Here is a 19,816-nt window from a genome sequence, read left to right as displayed (position 1 = left end):
TTGATGGTTTGACAGCTAAGTAACTAAAGTCGAGTAGCGTAGATGGAGAGCTAATAGATTAAAGGAAGTTTACGTAAAATAAGCTGGAGTGCTTTGTATTGGTCTAGGATCATGGTTTAGGCATTGGTCAAAAAGACCTATCTAGTTAATCAAGTATATCTCTAGTGTAGTTCTTGATGAACTGAAGAAAGGAAGTGTTTACTAATTTTGAGATTTATTTAGCTTTCGTTACGGATTTTCTTGTACTTATTATCATCACATCTTCGTAATTATTACGTATATATTTGGTTATATGGGTAAATCTGACCTCACATTCTTTTCGTGCAGTCTCGACCGTGTTAACATTACATAACCGATGCATAATAATTAATTAATACTATAGTGAAGCACATAGAGTGGTCGCTATATATTGCTTCCGTCAATTAAATTTGACGCCAGACGAAAAGATATACAAGGTACTTAGATATAGGTACTAGATCCAATGGATTGTCCTTGTATCTAGTTTTGCTCCTTTCGTAACAATAATGTGAAAGCTAATTTTGGAATTTGAATGTATCCGATCAATAAGAATCAACAGTTAGAGATTTTACAATTTCTGAACCCATGACAAAGAAGGGAAGAAAAAACTAAACTTAATTATATGATTGCTATATGACTTTCTTTTTATGTACTAAAATGTAAAGAGGACCCCGAAAAGTATATATTTCTGAGACATGGGAATGGGTTGATCTTAAGGAGGTAATCTTCACGAGTTTTTTTTATATTATTAGGTATTAGTTAAGGAGTTTTTGAAAATGCTGCCAGGACTGTCTTTTGCGTTCATTAGTAAAATTGCGTGGGAAACATTTTTCGAAAGTCGAAAGAGTGTATCCACCTAGTATGATACCATTTTCAGCTGAATCTGAAGTAAGTTAGTTTATATAATTGCAGATTCCACCGGAAGATATAAGATGGGATGGGGAGGAGAATGGGGTAACTCTAAATGTACGACATGGCGGTGGAACAACCCGTGGGAATCGAGGAACCTTAAGTCATGGTGGTAGAGGGGGAGGTCCAAGAATTCAGCCAAGAGAGAACATTTAGCAACAGAAAACAGTGGTGGGAGGAAGTGTATGGATGAGAATATGAGATTGAATTGTTCAACACAGACTCACCGGTGAAAGAGGTAGGTATCTGTATCTCTGCATTTGTGTTTCTCTTTAGGCTAAAGGCTTTTTGATGTCGAAATCTTTCCCGTTAGGTCGAGAGAGATTTTGATTCCAACCTTCCTAATCCACATGAGCTTGATAAGGCCGACAAACTACTCAAGGTGAGAGATATGATAAGAACTTTGTGATGAGGATATATCGATTTGAAAGAAACAGTTTTGTTTTGTTTGTTCTTATTACACTTGCAAAAGCAATTAAACTACAGTCTCATCAAACAATAACTAACTCTATGGTTATTATATTTAGAGGTATTCTAAAATTAATATTAATGCATATAGTTAAAGAAAAATACTTAGGTTCTTTAATCACCATGACTTTGAACTCCATGACTTAAGGTTCCTCGATTATGCATTAATAGAGAGAATGATTAAGGTTCTTAAATATTTAAATTTTTAGATAATGTTTAAATTGTTATAAATATTTGAACTTCGTCAAAAAGTTTAAAATATTATAATATATTTAAGTCTATAAAATATTTAAGTAATATTAATATTTTTATTCTTAAAATTTAAAAAATATAAAAAAGTTTAAGTTAAACCCATTAAAACATGTATTTTTATCAAACTATAAATTAAATTGGTTTTTTACAATTTGTTGAGATTTGATATATTAAATATTAACTTCTAAATGATAACCTAAATACATCTAATCTCACTATAAATATAATGGTTTCCTAACCATTGAAATATCTCACACTAAAATTTAGCAAGCAACTTCTACTCTTTTCTACTATTTTGACGATAAACTAAAAGTAAAGAAAAACTCATACTCTTACAAAACTACTATCTGATATTGCGGTGTGTCTATCTTCTTATAAAACTATTATTCGATATTGCAAAGTGTCTATTCTCTTACAAAACTACTATCCAATATTGTCGGTGTGTTTGTTTCCGTGAAAATCTACATTTTACAAACTATTTACTCTATTAGTATTTCTAATGTACTGTACAACCCCAAATATACAAATAAATACTATATAAACAAAGAATATAAGTCAAAATAAAAAAACTACATTACAAAAATACAAATTACAAAAAAGAATAACTAACAAAATATATAATCCTGTGCTACAAAACTAGATATCACCCAAATATAATTTTAATTAAGTTCCTAGTCTTTTGGTGTTTCCTGGAATTTTAATTTCTTTTACAATTTAAATATATTAACAAATTTCAAGCAAACGTTCTCTATCTTTATATGACAGAGCTGTGGCGATGATGATTATGATAAACCCAAATAGAATTTTTATTGGATAAGAAACGAAAAGGCTCAAATTAAGAAAATTTGAGATCCCATCTCATTCTCTTTCATCAGTCTCCCGATTTCGGATTCCACCTTCTCCCCGATTCCATCCATCTCTCTCTCAAGCACATGGATGCTCGAAAGAGAGGACGCCCTGAAGCACACAACTCCAATGGCGGAGGATTCAAGAGGTCTAAGCAAGGTTAGCTCTTTCACTCCTTCCGTCCCCTATTGGGTTCCGAATTCGAGATCTTTATAACCATAGAAAATTGGATTCGTTAAAAACAAGATTTTTCTTTTTTTTTTCCCTCGTAAAGGTTGTTCCTTTCTCGTTTGGGCTTATTCTTGTGTCGTCGTGTTTGATGCTTCTTTTGTTCATTAGAGAGATTACTCGCAAACCCCTTTATCTGCTTTAGTCTTTTGAAGTTACCTTATCCTGAGACTTTGTTCTACTGTTAGAGCCAATGAGTTGCGATGGAAGTTTGTTTCTTGTTCCTCCTTTGTGTTCTGCTGTTTGCTAAACCTCTCATGTTCATTAGATTCGTCAGTCCACTCAAATATAGATAAGCCATTAGCCTTTGTCTGTGGCCACTCAACATGATTGATATAGATTGATCTATATGTCAACTCAAGGCGTTGAGTCTGAAATGCATAAAAAGGCAGATGGCACAGTGAAGCTAATTCCAAATTGATATTTTAGAAAAGTTTAACCAAGTAAAAGAAGTTAATGTTTGCAACAGAGATGGAATCAAATTCTACTGGTTTAGGAAGCAAATCCAAGCCTTGCACTAAATTTTTCAGGTTATTAATCTATATTTTTTATCCTGATTGGATCCTGAAATTAAGAAGTAATGTTGTATAAAATTGTGCTGTGCTAATGAAGTGGATAGTTGTTATACAGGTACGTAGCATTGTCCATCCTTAAACGAGTTAAATACTCAAATGTAACAAACTGTGATCCCTCCTAGAAATGGATAAGCTTATATGGTTATGGAGAATAATTTTGGAACTGAATTCTACTGGTGAATCTAATATATGAAAATCAACCAAAACTTGTTTTGTGTTTGTTCTTTTGTTTGATGGTAAGGAATCTGTAATTTTATATATGCAGCATATAACATTTAGTATCGGGTAAGACTCTTCTTGCATTATCCTTGTGCTGTCCTTGAGTCTTTCGGCTTCAGAGCAACATATTAGTTCAATGGTGATAGAGTTGTAATAGAATCTGTTTTATTATTCTTTCATCATTTTTGCACTGAAGCTTATTGCTTTGTCGAGAAAGTGGCTATAGTGCAATATTTTTTATAGACATGTCATTGTTTTCTTTCTCGGATGAAATTGCTGATGCATATTATGCTTTCTGTTGCAGCACTTCTGGATGTCCGTTTGGTGACAATTGCCACTTCTTGCACTATGTACCTGGTGGATACAATGCTGCAGCGCAGATGACAACTCTCCGGCCATCAGTTGCTCAAGTTTCCAGAAATATGCAAGGATCTGCTGGTGCGGGTGGTAGATTCTCAGGGAGAGGAGATCCAGGATTAGGCCCTGTATCAGTCTTTGGTGCTTCTGCTACTGCCAAGATCAGTGTAGATGCTTCTTTAGCTGGTGCCATCATTGGAAAAAGTGGAATCCATTCCAAACAGATATGCCGTCAAACAGGAGCAAAATTATCGATAAAAGATCATGAAAGAGACCCAAACTTGAAGATTATAGAGCTAGATGGAACATTTGAACAGATCAATGTAGCGAGTGGGATGGTGAGAGAGCTTATAGGGAGGCTGGGAACAGTCAAGAAGCCGCAAGGGATTGGTGGTGGTTCTGAAGGGAAACCACATCCTGGGAGCAGCTACAAGACCAAGATCTGTGACAGGTTCCTTAAAGGGAACTGTACATATGGAGATAGATGCCATTTTGCGCATGGTGAAGCCGAGCTGCGCAGGTCAGGAATGGCGTAGTTATGTCTTTAGACTCTTGAGAACAGATTATGCGTTTGCGTTTCTATATTGGTTAAGTGCATTGTTGTTACCTCCATTATCAATTTATCATTGTGACCTTTTGCTCTGTTTCTTGAAAACTTAAGACTAATTGGTAAACTTTAGATCTGTGCTTTTACTTATTATCACAGTTAAAAGCTAAGTGCACATTTAGGTTTCTTTTGCATACTGTATTAAACAATTACGTACTTGTTTTGTCTTAAGAAATCATGCTCTAATGATATACAACAACCATCGATCACAGAACCGTGGACGATGTCGTAACCGGTTAATAACCGACATTAATCAATGCTGTGTGTGTTAGACAAAAGTTCGTTCACAAGCGGCAAAGGCCAAACTCTAACTCGCATCGACATTATATATCATTCTCTAACGAGCGAGTCTACCCCTTCGAACATAGCAAAACACCAAATAACCCAAAACAAAAAACTCGGGTTTGATAAAATCACAGCGCATTATTTTCCAAGTTCTTATTACATGTTTAGTGGAAAATAAAACTAAGGTCGGTAATGGATCGAAATTATAAGCCCAACTAATAAAGGCCCATTATTGTACGAGTCTTCAGGGTTTTTCCAAAACTTTATTATGGGGTTGTTTGATGATATTTCAAAACTCTAAATTACAAATATCAACATCTAAATCAAATAAAATGGAGACAGAGAAAAAAGTCAATATTATCATAGGCAAAAAAACATTAAAACCAACTCTACAAGTAGTAAAACAAATTCTTAAGATTAAAGCTAACAAAGGTTTTTCAATTAATTTTTCTAATGAACATAATAAACACAATATAATACAAAAATACACAATATAATACAAAAATGAGTGTAAATGAGAAAATAACAAATACAAGTGACACCAACATTCTATATTATTGTGAAAATGTTTTAAATATTTTTAAGGAGAACAAACTTCCTTCCAAATTTTTATGCAATGTTAGAAATTGTTCATCATCATCAGAAAAGCCACAGCTCAAACGGGTTTATGGTCAAATGAACATCTTTCATTTTCTTAGTGCCGATTCAAATTAAGCATAAAAAAAAACTCATAATTTATATTCACAAGAGGGGGCTGCACGTTTGAAGTCAGAAATTGCACATCTAGAAGGTATTTGCTATTTTATAAAATGAATTTAATATTATTAATTTTCTTTGTTGAAATTTGCTATTTATTTGTGAAATTTGTAATTTGTTGTAGTCGCGAGAAATTATGGTGCATTTTTAGCCTAATATTGTTTATATTTTGATTTTTTATTGGATTTAAGTATTACATCTGATTATTTATTTTTCTTAGTTAGATGTTTTCAAATGAGAACTAAGATTAACATCTACGATGTTAGGTGTTTTGCCTACAATCACCGGTTTTGTTATCCATGTGAGTAAGCAAGCCACTTTCTTACCATGCAGATTTGGTGCAGAGTGTCTTTATGATACCTGAACTTAAGCCTCACTTGGTGTTCCTAAAGAAGTCGTTTGATGATATCAGACACTTTTCTACGGCGAGCTTGTTCTTTAGTATTCTAAAGTCTTATTGCGTTCCCAGAAAATGAGGAAGAGGGGTACTACTATGGCCACCATTCTTATTGATGGATTCTTCAATCTTCTTCGTGAAGTGCTTAGGAAGGAGGAGGATGAACAGGGAGTTGAGCAGTGCCGGCTCAAGGTTTTTAGGGGCCCTTGGGCAAATTTTTTTTTTGTTTGAATAAAAGATCAAATTTTTTTTTTTGAATCTCTGTTATATGTTAAAAAAAATATGGATTTCATTTTAATAATATATAAATATTTGATAAGATTATAAAAATTTATTTGCGTTCTAAGTTAGAGTAGTTGAGATAATTATGGAAGATAAAGAGTCTTTTTGATTATTGACTCGTAAAAATATATTTTAATGAACTATTTTGTGTTACAAATTTTGTTTTTATCTTTTTTATCTTATATTATTTGTTTTTGTCCCTTTATCTTGCATTATTATTTTTTTGCCCCTTCATCTTGCATTTTTTTTTGTGTCCCTTAATCTTACATTATTTGTTTCCTTAGTGTATGAATTCGGGGCGGTCGTACCGCTTGTCCTCTATCTAAGCCGGCACTGGAGTTGAGATGGGTATGATTGATTTGCAAGTTTTTGAGTATTTTGTTAACATGGAGTACACCGACTGGCAAGATATCCAACCAGATATTTATGATACAGCAATTCAAGCAATGATGGAGGCAGTGAAGTATAAGGGGTGTTATATGACACCTATGACACCCATAAAATTATAAATTTTGGATAAGTTTTTGTAAAATAATTAATTAGCATATGTTTAAGTGACGTTTGACATCTTTTCAAATTTTGTTGACACCACCTCAAATAAATATTAACATATGGTCATTGGACTTTTTGACAAACTGATAGGCTTAGCATTTAACAAAATCTTAATCTAATATATATTTATAATTAAACATAATTATAAGTTGATTAAAAAAACCTAATTAGTAATTTTCGTTTAAAACTAATTAGAGTGATAGATTTTTTTTTGGAAACTAATAATTATTCAAAAGATTTTATTTAAATTTTTTGATATATTGTTTGTATTTGGTCAATGTATTTTATTTAATTAGATGATTAATGATTTTTAATTTATTTTTTACTAAATTAATTAATTAATTTTTATTAAATATTTTTAATGATATTAAATATAAATTTTTATACTTTTTAAAATTAATTTCATATTTACTTATAATAGGAATAAGATAATACAACCACCATCGATCACATAACCGGGGACGATATCGTGACCGGTTAATTATCGACAATACTAGATGCTAACGTTCGTTGACAAGCGGCGAACTCGGAAGCCTAACACGCGTCGTTCTATCTTCTCTACGACTCTCAAAACTTCAACACGTGTAAGACCAACAAATGCAACACAAACCTAACACCTCTTGTTTAATGACACGTCTCGCTGACATGTCGTCAAGAACGTAACTAAATAATAGTCACAGTTTTTTGAATATAACAATTCATGGAGAACGCGAAGCCTATAAATTATGGGACATGCTCGGTGAGCAAAGCATTAAACAAAAATAATCGAAAGATATCTTTGTAACATCTTTGAAATTTCACTAAAGAAAAAGCAAGAGATTCGGTAAAAATGCAGTCGATGAAAGAAACAGCTTCGAATATTGCAGCCTCTGCAAAGTCTGGCATGGACAAGACCAAAGCTACCTTGGAGGAAAAGGTAATAATATATAATTGTGATGATCATTATCAATTTATCAATCAAACAAAACTTTTTTCGGTGTGATTCGTTTTAATAAGATTGATGGGGTGTTGGTTATTGGTTTGGTTTTTTTTTTTTTTTTGAAGGCGGAGAAGATGAAGACGCGAGACCCTCTTCAGAAACATATGGCTACACAAGTTAAAGAAGATAAGATTAATCTAGCTGAGATGCAGAAGAGAGAAACGTATGAGCACAACGCTGCCATGAAAGAAGCGGCTGGACCCGGAATCGGAACCGGAACTGGAACCGGTTTGGGTTTGGGGTCTGCCACTCACTCGACAACTGGACAAGTCGGACACGGCACTGGGACACACCAGATGTCGGCTTTGCCTGGCCACGGAACAGGACAACTGACCGACCTCGTTGTGGAGGGTACAGCTGCGACCAACCCGATCGGAAGGGACACTGGAACTGGTCGGACAACCGCTCATAACACACACGTTGGTGGTGGTGGTACAACCGGGTACGGTCCCGGTCCGTACGGAACCGGCGGGGGATATAGTGGATAGAAGTTTGCTCTGTTTTTACGGTTCTCTTATTTGCTCTGTTTTTGGTAACTCGAAGTTTCGTGGTTTTGTTGTGTTTTTTGGGTCTATCGTTTTTTAAATCCTTCTGAATAACTGTAGTAGGACTTCAATCTCACCTAGTTTTTTTGTTGTTGTTTGATGACAGTGCTACTTTCTGAGTTGCATGTTGTTCATGCAAAATCTACATATAATAGTAAGGAAAACCAGTTTTTAAGGGACTGCTGAGTCAGCAGTGTTGACGTCATATATTGTTAAGAAAAAAACAAAAGAATCAACGGTTCAGATGAACAAGGAAAACATCGAATGGTTGAGACGTTGTAAGATTCATAGTACCATATGATTCATAGTATTAAATAAATAACAATTAATCATATGATATACATTGACTCTCGGTGAGAGAGGAGATGGTAACAACACACCTCAATAATCGCTGCAGACTTTGTTGTAGCATGAATAAAAGAACCACTAATCATTCAACTTTGATTAACTAGATTTACACAGATGATTATACTTCCTTCTTTGTGTATTTCAGGTCGTGGATACTTCTTTATCAGATTTTGGAAATCAGCTAATGGCAAGGAATTTGTCATTTTAATGATAAATCCCATAGATTTCTACTTATCTATAGTACAGTCGAATGGTGTTATTTTACATGTCACGAGGTATCAGAAGAAGATTTAGTAAAAGAAAGATATAATTGGGATTGGCAATTAATATCCATAATTTAAAATTTTGTGTATATTGAAGTGAATTTTCTTATCTAATGAAAATTATTCTTTTAGTTGTGTTAATGAATTTGTAGTTTTGATCGTCAAAGCATCATTAATCACTATATGTAGTAAATTAGCAACTAAAAAAAGACTACTAGTAGAGAAACCAAAGTTGAAATACCAAATTTATATATTAACTTTTGTTAAAAAAAAAAAGATTAACTATATTATTTCATTTTAAAAATTTACTTCTCCGCGCAGTAACGCGTTGTAGCAATAATTAAGATTATCACTAGTAATAATATGCTCATGCAACTTTGACAATAACAATATGGATTAACTAATTATGAAAATCGCATTCAAATAAACTTGTAATATGTCCACAATACATTGCTAACTTTTTGAGTAGTAACATTCGTATTATATTTGAATTGATCAGCTAATAAATTTACTTTTATGTGTAATGAGTTTTTTGTACAACGATCGTACTATGCATGAATCATAGACTTTTGCATTTGTTTTTTTCTTTCTAAAAAGGGAAATTCAAGAAAGAAGGAACTAAGGCATAAAAATAAAATTAAGCAATTAAAAGATCTAGCAAAAACCAAAAAAAAATCCTGGAAAAAAAGCCAACTAAGAAAAAAGTGGAAATCACAAAAAGGTTTTGTTTGTTTATTTATTTGGATGGATCATCTGAATGTTGTTTGTTGTTTGTTTTTGTCAAAAAAGGAGCATCATCCAGAATCATTCAGATGAATCATCTGGATTCATCTGAATGAGTTTTAAAATTTTAGGCAAAAATTTGAAACTCATTTGTATGATTCTAGTTAGACCATTTGGATAGAGATGGTTCATCCAAAAATAATAGAAGAATTATTGATGGACCATCTAAATGAACTATTTTTTTATCTTGTTTGTTGGCTCATTTGACAATGAGATGAATCATTTAGATATATCATTTAAATATATCATTTAGATAGAGATGCAAAATGATGAATCGAACATGGCCAAAAAGACAAATAAGAAAAAATTGGAAAGTGAAGCTCACAGCCTAGTTTCTGTTTGTGTTTGTTTTTGGGGTGTGTTTTGGGCAGGAGTTAATGAAGAGTGTGTTTATAAAACCTGAGCTTTAGTCTCTGTTTCGGTTTATGCTATCAACTGATAGCAGGCATGATTTCTACTCTCAGCTTACTATTGGGTATACGAGAGTGTTACTGTGTATTGAAAAACTGAAAGAGAAGGGTGCTAGTACCACTACAAAAAAGTGTGGTATTATATCATTTAGTTTCTATTTTTGTATCAGTTTTAAATGATGCAAAAATAATTTGCATCACTTTAATGAATAATTTATATTTTGTTGATGCAAATAATTTGTATCAATTGAAATAAATATTTGTTTCAATTACTGAATTGATGTTTATTTACATCACTTATAAAAAATGTTGCAAGTCTTACATCATTTTTACTAAATTTATATAAATTTTTGCATCATTTATCAAAACTAATGTAAAATCGTTATACTATTTTTAAAAGCATGATGTTAAAATCAATATTATAATAAATTTTATGAAAATATTTGTCTGTAGTAAAATATTTAATTATTTATGTTTATATATATACTATTGATATTTATAGTATATATTATTTCTACTATATTTATGATAGACCCCCACAGTTAATTGTTATCCCACTAAACTTAAGTAATGGTAATCAAATAGGTTTAAGTATTTATAATAGGTAGATCTCAGCACTCCTTAAATAGTGGTCGATGTGGGATTGTAAAAATCCCTCTACATCATTTAGTTTCTATTTCCACAGATGTAGCCTCCATTGGAATCTCCTTCTTCCCTACGTGAGAATACAAAGCCAAAGAAACAAACGTCAACTCTTTAGATATCTCATAAAAGACAATATGGTGAAGATGAATTTTTTATTACAAACAATGTCAATATGTTGCACTTTTACTATTTCATTTTGTGTGTTTTAAAAGTTTCACTATGTTTCTTTTCTTTTTCGGTTGCACTATTTATTTTGCTAAAGAGAAATGCATTATTATTTGGAAAAAAAATACTCAGCTACACGAAGTATTGTTCAATACATAGACACACATTCCAACTTAAAAAATGTATTGCCAACTACACAAAGTATATGTATTGCATGGTCACATATACCAACTATATGATAACATGTGTTCAACATCACAACCATCTTATTCTGGTACACCGTTCATCAAAATCCGGGATTGACCAATATTGACCGGCGTTGACCGATGTTGACCAATAAAAATATGCAATTTTTTTTTGTTTTTAATATTAGAAACCAACAAAAAAAAAATTAGTTCAATTATTTAGGAATCATTTATAGTTTTTTATATTAAAACATATATGGATCCAAAATAAAGATATATTGTATATAATTCCATTAATTTAGTCTTATGATAGTTATCTTTGTCAATTTCAAAACTTAACTAAAATTGAAATAAAAATCATTCATAAGATAAATCAAATAAGATAACTATTTATTTTAACTTTATTAATTTAAAAACATCAACTTCTTATTTAATTTATCTAAATAGGAAATTAATATTATTTAATATTCTCAACCACAAAAAAAAATTTCTACAACAAAAATACTTAGAACCAAACCCAATACATATCAAAATCATTAGAATTATTGGAAAAATGTTATATACTCATGGTAAAGTAAAAATTTTAATATCTGAAAAAATAATTAATGATTTTTCATTTCACTTTTATTAATTTTTGCAATATAAAATATATTATATATCTGTCAATTCATCCAGTCTTATGATAGTTAGTTTTTTTTCTATTGCAATTAAAAACATCAACTTATTATTTGATTTATTTAAATACAATGTTTTTTGTTATTTAATAAAAGAAATATATTTGATTGTAAACAACAAAACACACAATATTTATTTTTAATATATAGAAGATCCAAAAAATTGAGTTTGCAAAACAATATATTTGACTGTAGAAATATTAATATATACATATATAATTAATACATATATAATTAATATATATATATATATTCAAAATAATTATTAATAACTTTATTTAACTATTAGTTTAGCTTCAAATTAAAATTACTAATTATAAGAATGAAAACATTAAAGATTTAAACAATTTTTTTTTTTGGTTTCTAATACTAATAACAAAAAAAAATTGCATATTTTTATTGGTCAACATCGATCAACGCCGGTCAATACTGATTAACCTCAGATTCTGATGAACGATATACCGAAATAAGATGGTTGTGATGTTGAGCACATATCATCGTATGGTTGGTATATGTGACCATGCAATAAATATATTTGGCGTAGTTGGCAATACATTTTTAAAGTTAGGAGGTGTGGCCATATATTGAACAATACTTCGTATAGCTGAATATTTTTTTTCCTTTTTATTTTTAAAACAAATCAAGAGAAACAAAAAAATATGATGTCAGATCCTTTGGTAAATAGAGACAAAAATTACGTCATTAATTTAATTGTATATATTTCAAAGACTCGAGTCACTCAACTTTAATTTACACAAATCATATTTTTCACACTTTGCTTCAACTACTCTCTCACTCTCTCTCTATAGGACCAAGACCAACCAAACCAAAGTCTTTTCCTTTTTCTTCAAAATCTCAAATTTTTTAGCTAAATATTATTCATTCAATTCAATTCAATTCATCAAATAAAGAAACAAAGTTTGCTTTTTTTATCAAAATCTCCGATTCGTTAACTCGTTTTTTAATTTTCCCCACCAACATATCACGAGATTCCTCTTTCCGGTGTGGTCTCCGGCGACCTAAAAAAAAAGAAGGAGCTTGGTTCTCGTGGAGGTAGGGAGAGCAAATGAGGGATGTTCTCCTGGCTTGCGAGAATGGCTCTTTTTTGTTTGCGACCTATGCGCCGCTACGGCCGTATGAACAGAGACCACGACGATGATGATAACGATGATCACCACGACGGCGATGACTCTTCCTCCTCCGGTGACTCGCTTCTTTGGTCTAGAGAACTCGAGAGACATACTTTCGGAGACTTCTCCATGGCTGTTGTGCAAGCTAACGAGGTTCTTGAAGATCATTGTCAAGTTGAGACTGGAAACGGTGCCGTTTTCGTCGGTGTCTATGATGGTCATGGTGGTCCTGAAGCTTCTCGATACATCTCTGATCAACTCTTTTCTCATTTGATGAGTGAGTTTCTTTCTTTTTAATCTCTTCTCTCTCCTTCATACTGAATCCTGTTTCTTCTTGAAGTCAAACAAAGTCCACTTTTTGAAGTCTTTCAAGATTTGGTTTATGTTGATCGGACATATTTTGGTAGAAAGTTCAAATCTTTATGCATCTGATGAACAGTGAAGTGAATCTTGACTTTTCTTGTTTTGGCAGATTGTTCTTTGTCTTGGTCTCTCTCTATTTGTTCGTTTCTGAAATTTTGTAGCTTTGTGTTGTTGCTTTCTGGATTAGGTTTGGTTTCATTAGCTGCTTTCTTTTTTGACCTTTTAGGAATTTCGAGAGAAAAGAATTCTATTTCAGAGGAGTCTCTGAGGGGTGCTTTTTCTGCTACTGAGGAAGGGTTTCTCACGCTTGTGCGAAGGACTTGTGGGTTAAAACCGTTGATTGCAGCTGTTGGTTCTTGTTGTTTGGTTGGAGTTATTTGGAAAGGAACCTTGCTTATAGCTAATGTTGGTGATTCTCGTGCTGTGCTGGGGAGTAGTAGTAATAGGTCTAACAAAATTGTAGCTGAGCAATTGACTAGTGATCACAATGCGGCTTTGGAAGAAGTTAGACAAGAGCTTAGGTCATTGCATCCGGATGATTCACATATCGTTGTTCTTAAACATGGTGTGTGGCGCATCAAAGGCATCATTCAGGTTTGCAAAGCTTTCTTTTCTTCTTTTCCCCTCAAAATCACAAAGGCCTGTGACACTGATAAGAACAAACCTATGAAACTGCTATTGTTGTTCCGATTGACTAAACCAGAGAGACTTGATTGCATCTTCAAGTAGACCCTCTGTGTCATCTTTGGATTATATGTTATTATTGTGTTTCATTTGTGCAGGTATCTAAATCAATAGGGGATGCATATTTAAAGCGCCCAGAGTTCTCTCTTGACCCTTCATTCCCACGGTTCCATCTCGCTGAAAGGCTACAAAGACCGGTCTTATCAGCAGAGCCTTCTGTGTACACAAGAGTGTTACAAACAAGCGACAAATTTGTGATATTTGCATCGGATGGACTCTGGGAACATATGACCAACCAGCAAGCTGTAGACATAGTGAATAAAAACCCTCGTCCTGTACGTGCCACACTGCTCAAGATGTTCATACTGATTAATTCCTAGTTTTTTTTCTTGGCTTTCACTGATGTTATTTATGCATGAATGAAACAAACACAGGGAATAGCTCGGAAGCTGGTGAGAAGAGCGATGAACATAGCTGCGAAGAAGAGAGAGATGAGTTACGATGATTTGAAGAAAGTGGAGAGAGGAGTGAGGAGATTCTTTCATGATGATATAACGGTGGTTGTGATATTCATAGACAATGAGCTTCTTATGGTGGAGAAAGCTACTGTTCCTGAATTGTCCATTAAAGGTTTTTCTCATACTGTTGGACCTTCCAAGTTCAGTATCTTCTTCTCTTAGAATTTTTTTACATATCTTATCTTTACTTTACTCCCACAGATATGCTTAAAAACAAAACAAAAAACGAACACGGATCGATTTTGTACCAACACCTTGATTTTAGATACAAAATTGTAGGTATAAATCCTTCATTTGTAATGCCAATAATCGATATATCCTTATGTTTTCCATTTGCATTCTACATTGACAAAGTGAAATGGACAAAATATAATGTGATTACATTGAAATAGTTCGTTAGACTATGGTCAAATTTTTAGTCAGTTCCTACTAATTTGGATATATCTGTTTGATGGTTGGTTGGTTATTTCATTATTGTTGTCTCAGACAAAATAAAAAATAAATAAGAAGCCAAAAGCAGAGTTTTACACATCTCTGGATTATATAAACAGAGGAAGATACAAAAACATAATAGGAACAAAGAAAGTTTCAAAAAATAAAAGAAAACACTTCTATGATCAGTAGGACAATCAGATTCTATGTCCACAAAAGAAACAAACCCAGTTCTTGAAAAACACACAAATAAAGATTATTGTCACCGGCCAGTAAGCTCGGTGAGCGAATGGATTTGACTCCCTGGAAGAGAGTATTCAGTGTCACTGAAAGATGGAGGCATGGCTGGCCACATGAAAGCTGGTCTCTCTGTAGGCACATCAGGTGGGCTAGTTTCACCTGTTAACACCTTCAACACCGTTTTCATGGACGGTCTTTGGTTTGGATTCGGGTGACAACAAGCAAGTCCTAAGAGCAAAACGCTTTTCATCTCTTCTTCATCGAACAAACTTTCCATCCCTGGATCTGCAGCATCTAGGATGGTTCCATTTCTGTATAGCTCCCATAGCCAATTCACAATGCTATTGTTGTAGTTGGTCTGGTTCTCCTTGACCAAGACATAGCTCGGTTTCTTCCCCGAGACTACTTCGAGCATTAGAACTCCGAACGCATACACATCTGTTTCCACTGTGGCTCTCCCGTTGAGAAAAGTCTCAGGAGCCATGTATCCTGGTGTTCCAGCGATCTCCTTTGTTGAATGATGAGTCATTTCGCTTTGCTGAATCATCCTGGCAAGCCCAAAATCACCGAGCTTCGCGTTGAAGTCCGAGTCAAGCATTACGTTGCTAGCCTTTATGTCTCGGTGAAGTATCCTCTTCTCGCATCCATTGTGAAGATACTCCAAAGCTTGAGATAGCCCTGTGATAATGTTCTTCCTTGTCTCCCATGTTAGGTTTGATCTTGACGTGTCTCCCAAGAAAAGGTATCTGTCCAAGCTTCCGTTAGGCATATACTCATAAACCAGAAGATACTCCTTTCTCTCGTAGCACCATCCCAATAACTTCACCAGGTTCCTATGATTCAGATTACCTATAGTTGTGATCTCGGATATGAACTCTTGCTTCCCTTGGTGCGATTTCTCTGAAACTCGTTTCACAGCTATGTCTCTACCTTGCCATTTCCCTTTAAAGACCATCCCAAACCCTCCTTGCCCAAGTTTGTTCTCCACGCCAAAGTTTCCTGTTGCTCTCTTTAGCTCTCTCAGCTTGAACTTCTGAGGGTTTGCAGCGCAATTATCTAGCTCGGCTTCTATATCTGGATTTGTTTCCCCTGCCTTTGACCTAGATCTCAAGTACAACCCCCCTAAGAAAGCTCCTATTACAAGTACACACACACTAGGGATAGTGATCCAGAGCCATAACAGTTTTCGATCTCCATCGATATCCGAACCTTCAAACCTCCATGATTTCACACAATTAAGCTCCGTGAAATTGCTTGTTGAAGCGGTAAAGCCAACATAAACTCTCTGAGGAAGATAGGCTGAGAGATTTATAGCCCTAGAAAACACTAAGTTCCTCTGTTCATAAACATCCAAGTTTCTTGAGACATGAACCGATAGATTCTTACCATCATACCGAACATGTGCGATTAAGTCATCTTTGGAACTGATCATGATCCCTCGACTGCTCAAAGATTCTTGAACAACCGAATCGATGCTGTTCAAGTTTAGACCTATATGGTTTCCATCAAGATCTCCCGGATGACTCTTCCTTGTGTCGAACTCAACAGAAACGATCCTCGACGTGCGAGTCATGTTTGTCATTGCGTTGACCAAACCAAGCCACATACCTGAGCTGTCATGAGGAACGGTCTTCTCGGATGTGAGAACGAAGGCTAAGCCGTCCCCTCCGGGATCGGTTTGGTTCGAGATGTTAATAACGAAAGTAGTGTTGAAAGTAGCAATCTTGCCTTTCCTCCATAGCGTAAATGGCTTTATGTAGAGCGCTCGGCCCGCTTGGTTCGCTATAGAGCCACCACGAACATCAGGAGTCACTTGGATTGCTCCAAGGGCAATGTATGAGTTTTCTCGGATCAATTTCGGATCATCGCTCACATTAAACCTAGGGAAATCGAACTCTAAGCACTTCACTTGTGTCTCGATCTTACAAGCTATGGTTAGAATCAAGAACAGGAGCTTCCACGCAATAGAAAATCTCATACTTTTTTTTTCTTTTTCTTTTGTGTGTGTTTTGGTTCTGCAGCGTCAGAGATGCAATAAATTAAAGCTTATATGGTTTTTCGTTAATGTGTGTTGTAGTACAATTAAAATGGCTAATCAAAGTTTTACTTAAAATTTTGAGTCATAATACGACTGCTTCTAAACTGGAAAATTTTGATTTTACTTTTCAACAAAAAGAATATTTTTTTTCCTTGACTTTTCAACAGCAACGAGTTGATTTGTTACTATTTTTAACGGGTTATTGGATAAGTCTTCCTTAGCTAATATTTTGTCAAAATATAATATTGTTTTAAACGTTGAAATTATGTGTAATTTAATATTCAAATACAAGTTGATATCTAGTTTTGCTTAAGATATAAACTGATAATTTTGATAAATTCTTAAAGGCCATTATTAATTGAGACATATTCAAAAGCAAATCTTACATGTAAAGAAGTAAGAACCTCTAGTATTTGAAAACTCATATTATAAATTTATAATATGTATAAAACTAACTTAGTGATGAGCTCTTACTTTTCGTTGCACAAGCTAACATGTGAAAAGTCATATATAAAGCTACAAAATTGATAGACTTCTATCTTGATACTCGCTTGAGAGGCTGTCTCGGCAACAAAAGTTGATTGTAGTGGAGATTAATATAATAATCACGAGTTTTTCTTTTTGCACAATATGTTAGAAATTAATAATTTTTATTTCAGTTCTCAAAGTCGACATACTGTACCACTAATATAAGATAAGGTAAGATATTTAGACTCTATTTTATTTGAAAAGATTTTTGGTAACTTTTACAAGTTCTTAATAGCCTGCTTGACAGTGACACAATGAGTCAGGAAAGACGAAGCTATATTGTTTCAGACAATATAATTAATAAACGAGAAAAATATGTATATATGAATCATTTTTGCAAGTTTTCTAAAAAAATATATGCTTGAATAATAGTTATTGTCTATTAAGCTGATGGAAGTATGGGTAATATCTTAACGAAGAAGTAATTAATGATGATATTAAGAATAGTTTCGATGGTCCAAAAGCATAATGAATAATTGGATTTAAAGGCATATGGGAGTTGGTGATGACATTCTGAAGTGCAAACCAAATCAAATGAGCTGAAAAGATTTCGAATATTTGGATCCGATCGGCTAAAGTAGTGTGGACGTACGCTTGACCAAAGATGTAAAATAACTAATAATGGATGAGTTTTAACAGAAAATAGAGACGTGTGGTCGACGAGCGTGAGACCTTGACGAAGACAAAAGTGGCGAAAGAGCTTCAAACAGAAAAAATATTGGGGTTAATTTATAATTTTTTGAACATGTTTTAGGATCCGACGGCTTGATATAAGTGAAATTAAATTTTGACAAAGCCTAGTGAAAACGAGTCACAATGTAAAAAATATGTAGATAAATATAGAGGAAAAAAAAGAAAATAACCTAATTTTATTCATTAACATCCATTCAAACATTTTTTAACTCTAAAAATGGTATTAACAAAAAAAAATAGTATGTGGAGAATTTTCAGATCTTGTTAGATTTTCATCTTATCCTAAATTTACTTAATTTTAGCCACTGAATGTTTAAGTTTAGAATATTTGGATTCTCATATCTTATCTCTTATATATCTTTGGTTTTTTTTTATATAAGACTACAAGTGCATGACTCTTTTTTCACACAATAAAATATGAAGCAAGTCCAAGTGAGAAATAGTCAGTAATAAGACCATAGATTGGAGAATACCGGTTTCATGGAGAGGAGAACGGGGTAATGGAGATTGGAGAATACTTGTGAACTAACTGTACTGTGTTATATGTATGTCGTATGTTTGATAACTTTTTGACATGAATAAAATAAGTTAGTGGTGTGGTCTTACGAGGTGGATAAGTCACTCATCTAACTTGTTTTTTCACGATCGAAAAATATCAAGCATGCTTGCAAAACACACAGAACAGTTCGTTGACATGTATTCGTAATCGATCTGTTCATTATCTTCTTGAAACTGGTTTTCCGTGCTTTTTGATTCCCGATTCAGCAAGATTAATCAATCTTTCTCTTTGATTTTATTGAATATCCAAATCTTGTACCCTACAATCTTCTTTTACATAGAGGTCAATTTGTTACTATATTTGAACTTTTCTAATATTATTTTTCTATTAGATTTTCTGAGTGTTGTTTAATCTTAATAATATGTTTTGTGTGGTGGTAAACTTGTATGTTAGTGTTTCTGAGTGTTGTATAATCTTAAATATGTTTTGTGTGGTGGTAAACTACTACGTTATTTTTTATTTAATTTTTGCAAGAATTCTCAGTATGTGTATAATTAATTGTAACTAAGGATTTGACTGGTGACCACAAAAGAAGCAAAAAGGATATGAAAAAAAAAAAAAAAAAAAAAAACTAACAATGAGGATGAAGAAAATGCAGAAAATAATATAATATATCCTTTTGAGAGATGCAAAATGGACATCTAGTAACTTGGAGAGATGTATAGTGGATAGAGGTGAATAAAAGGTGTAGTCATTGGAAAAATTAACGATGAAGGTTAAATTGATAATACAGCCTAACCTAACCAGAGCTGTGAGTTCTTTGCAAAAGAAATTGATTGTGTGAGTACGTAGTGACTAATTTATTAAGGTTAAAACTTAAAATCTATAATTTCCCTCAAGGCCTCAAACATACAGCTGTAAGTCACGCTACAGCTAACAACTC

At 33.3% G+C, this 19,816-nt stretch overlaps 3 protein-coding genes and 1 pseudogene across 7 annotated transcripts; 3 read left to right on the top strand and 1 right to left on the bottom strand.

Moving 5' to 3' along the window:
- Positions 1–708: 708 nt before the first annotated feature.
- LOC104768881 (zinc finger CCCH domain-containing protein 52-like) lies at positions 709–4,584 on the top strand. Of its 4 annotated transcripts, XM_087505617.1 has the most exons (5): positions 709–738; positions 931–1,165; positions 1,241–1,309; positions 2,413–2,652; positions 3,820–4,584. In XM_087505617.1, the coding sequence occupies exon 5, from the start codon at positions 3,896–3,898 to the stop codon at positions 4,406–4,408; it is 513 nt and encodes a 170-aa protein (XP_087361743.1). In that variant the 5' UTR covers positions 709–738; positions 931–1,165; positions 1,241–1,309; positions 2,413–2,652; positions 3,820–3,895; the 3' UTR covers positions 4,409–4,584. The 4 variants fall into 4 exon arrangements, with proteins under 4 accessions (XP_087361743.1, XP_087361742.1, XP_010491258.1 ...); XM_087505616.1 differs by lacking the exon at positions 709–738 and having other exon boundaries at positions 763–1,165; XM_010492956.3 differs by lacking the exons at positions 709–738; positions 931–1,165; positions 1,241–1,309 and adding an exon at positions 3,191–3,251.
- A 2,863-nt stretch (positions 4,585–7,447) lies between these two features.
- Positions 7,448–8,450, top strand: LOC104768880 (late embryogenesis abundant protein 46). The gene is made up of 3 exons (XM_087505437.1): positions 7,448–7,667; positions 7,796–8,262; positions 8,382–8,450. Exons 1-2 carry the CDS (start codon positions 7,581–7,583, stop codon positions 8,216–8,218), a joined length of 510 nt encoding a protein of 169 aa, XP_087361563.1. The 5' UTR covers positions 7,448–7,580; the 3' UTR covers positions 8,219–8,262; positions 8,382–8,450.
- Positions 8,451–12,485: 4,035 nt separating this feature from the next.
- Positions 12,486–14,775, top strand: LOC104768879 (putative protein phosphatase 2C 68). Its single transcript, XM_010492953.2, has 4 exons — positions 12,486–13,155; positions 13,468–13,835; positions 14,024–14,260; positions 14,360–14,775. Exons 1-4 carry the CDS (start codon positions 12,822–12,824, stop codon positions 14,603–14,605), a joined length of 1,185 nt encoding a protein of 394 aa, XP_010491255.2. The 5' UTR covers positions 12,486–12,821; the 3' UTR covers positions 14,606–14,775.
- A 171-nt stretch (positions 14,776–14,946) lies between these two features.
- LOC104768878 (putative L-type lectin-domain containing receptor kinase S.5 pseudogene) lies at positions 14,947–17,187 on the bottom strand (annotated as a pseudogene). Its single transcript, XR_015593137.1, has one exon. The product of XR_015593137.1 is annotated as a putative L-type lectin-domain containing receptor kinase S.5 pseudogene (transcript).
- Positions 17,188–19,816: the final 2,629 nt, after the last annotated feature.

Source organism: Camelina sativa, chromosome 20 (assembly GCF_030686135.1).
Source record: "Camelina sativa cultivar CO46 ecotype springtype chromosome 20, ASM3068613v1".
Taxonomy (NCBI): domain Eukaryota; kingdom Viridiplantae; phylum Streptophyta; class Magnoliopsida; order Brassicales; family Brassicaceae; genus Camelina; species Camelina sativa.
The sequence above is the reverse complement of the archived record's forward strand: the minus strand, read 5'-3'. Positions and strand labels throughout refer to the sequence as shown.

Coding starts and splice junctions, on each gene's coding strand:
- LOC104768881 (XM_010492956.3), top strand. CDS start 2,580: ATGGATGCTCGAAAGAGAGGACGCCCTGAAGCACACAACTCCAATGGC. Junction 2,653..3,190: donor ATTCAAGAGGTCTAAGCAAG/GTTAGCTCTTTC, acceptor TGTTTGCAACAG/AGATGGAATCAAATTCTACT. Junction 3,252..3,819: donor CCTTGCACTAAATTTTTCAG/GTTATTAATCTA, acceptor TTTCTGTTGCAG/CACTTCTGGATGTCCGTTTG.
- LOC104768880 (XM_087505437.1), top strand. CDS start 7,581: ATGCAGTCGATGAAAGAAACAGCTTCGAATATTGCAGCCTCTGCAAAG. Junction 7,668..7,795: donor AAGCTACCTTGGAGGAAAAG/GTAATAATATAT, acceptor TTTTTTTTGAAG/GCGGAGAAGATGAAGACGCG.
- LOC104768879 (XM_010492953.2), top strand. CDS start 12,822: ATGTTCTCCTGGCTTGCGAGAATGGCTCTTTTTTGTTTGCGACCTATG. Junction 13,156..13,467: donor ACTCTTTTCTCATTTGATGA/GTGAGTTTCTTT, acceptor TTGACCTTTTAG/GAATTTCGAGAGAAAAGAAT. Junction 13,836..14,023: donor GCATCAAAGGCATCATTCAG/GTTTGCAAAGCT, acceptor TCATTTGTGCAG/GTATCTAAATCAATAGGGGA.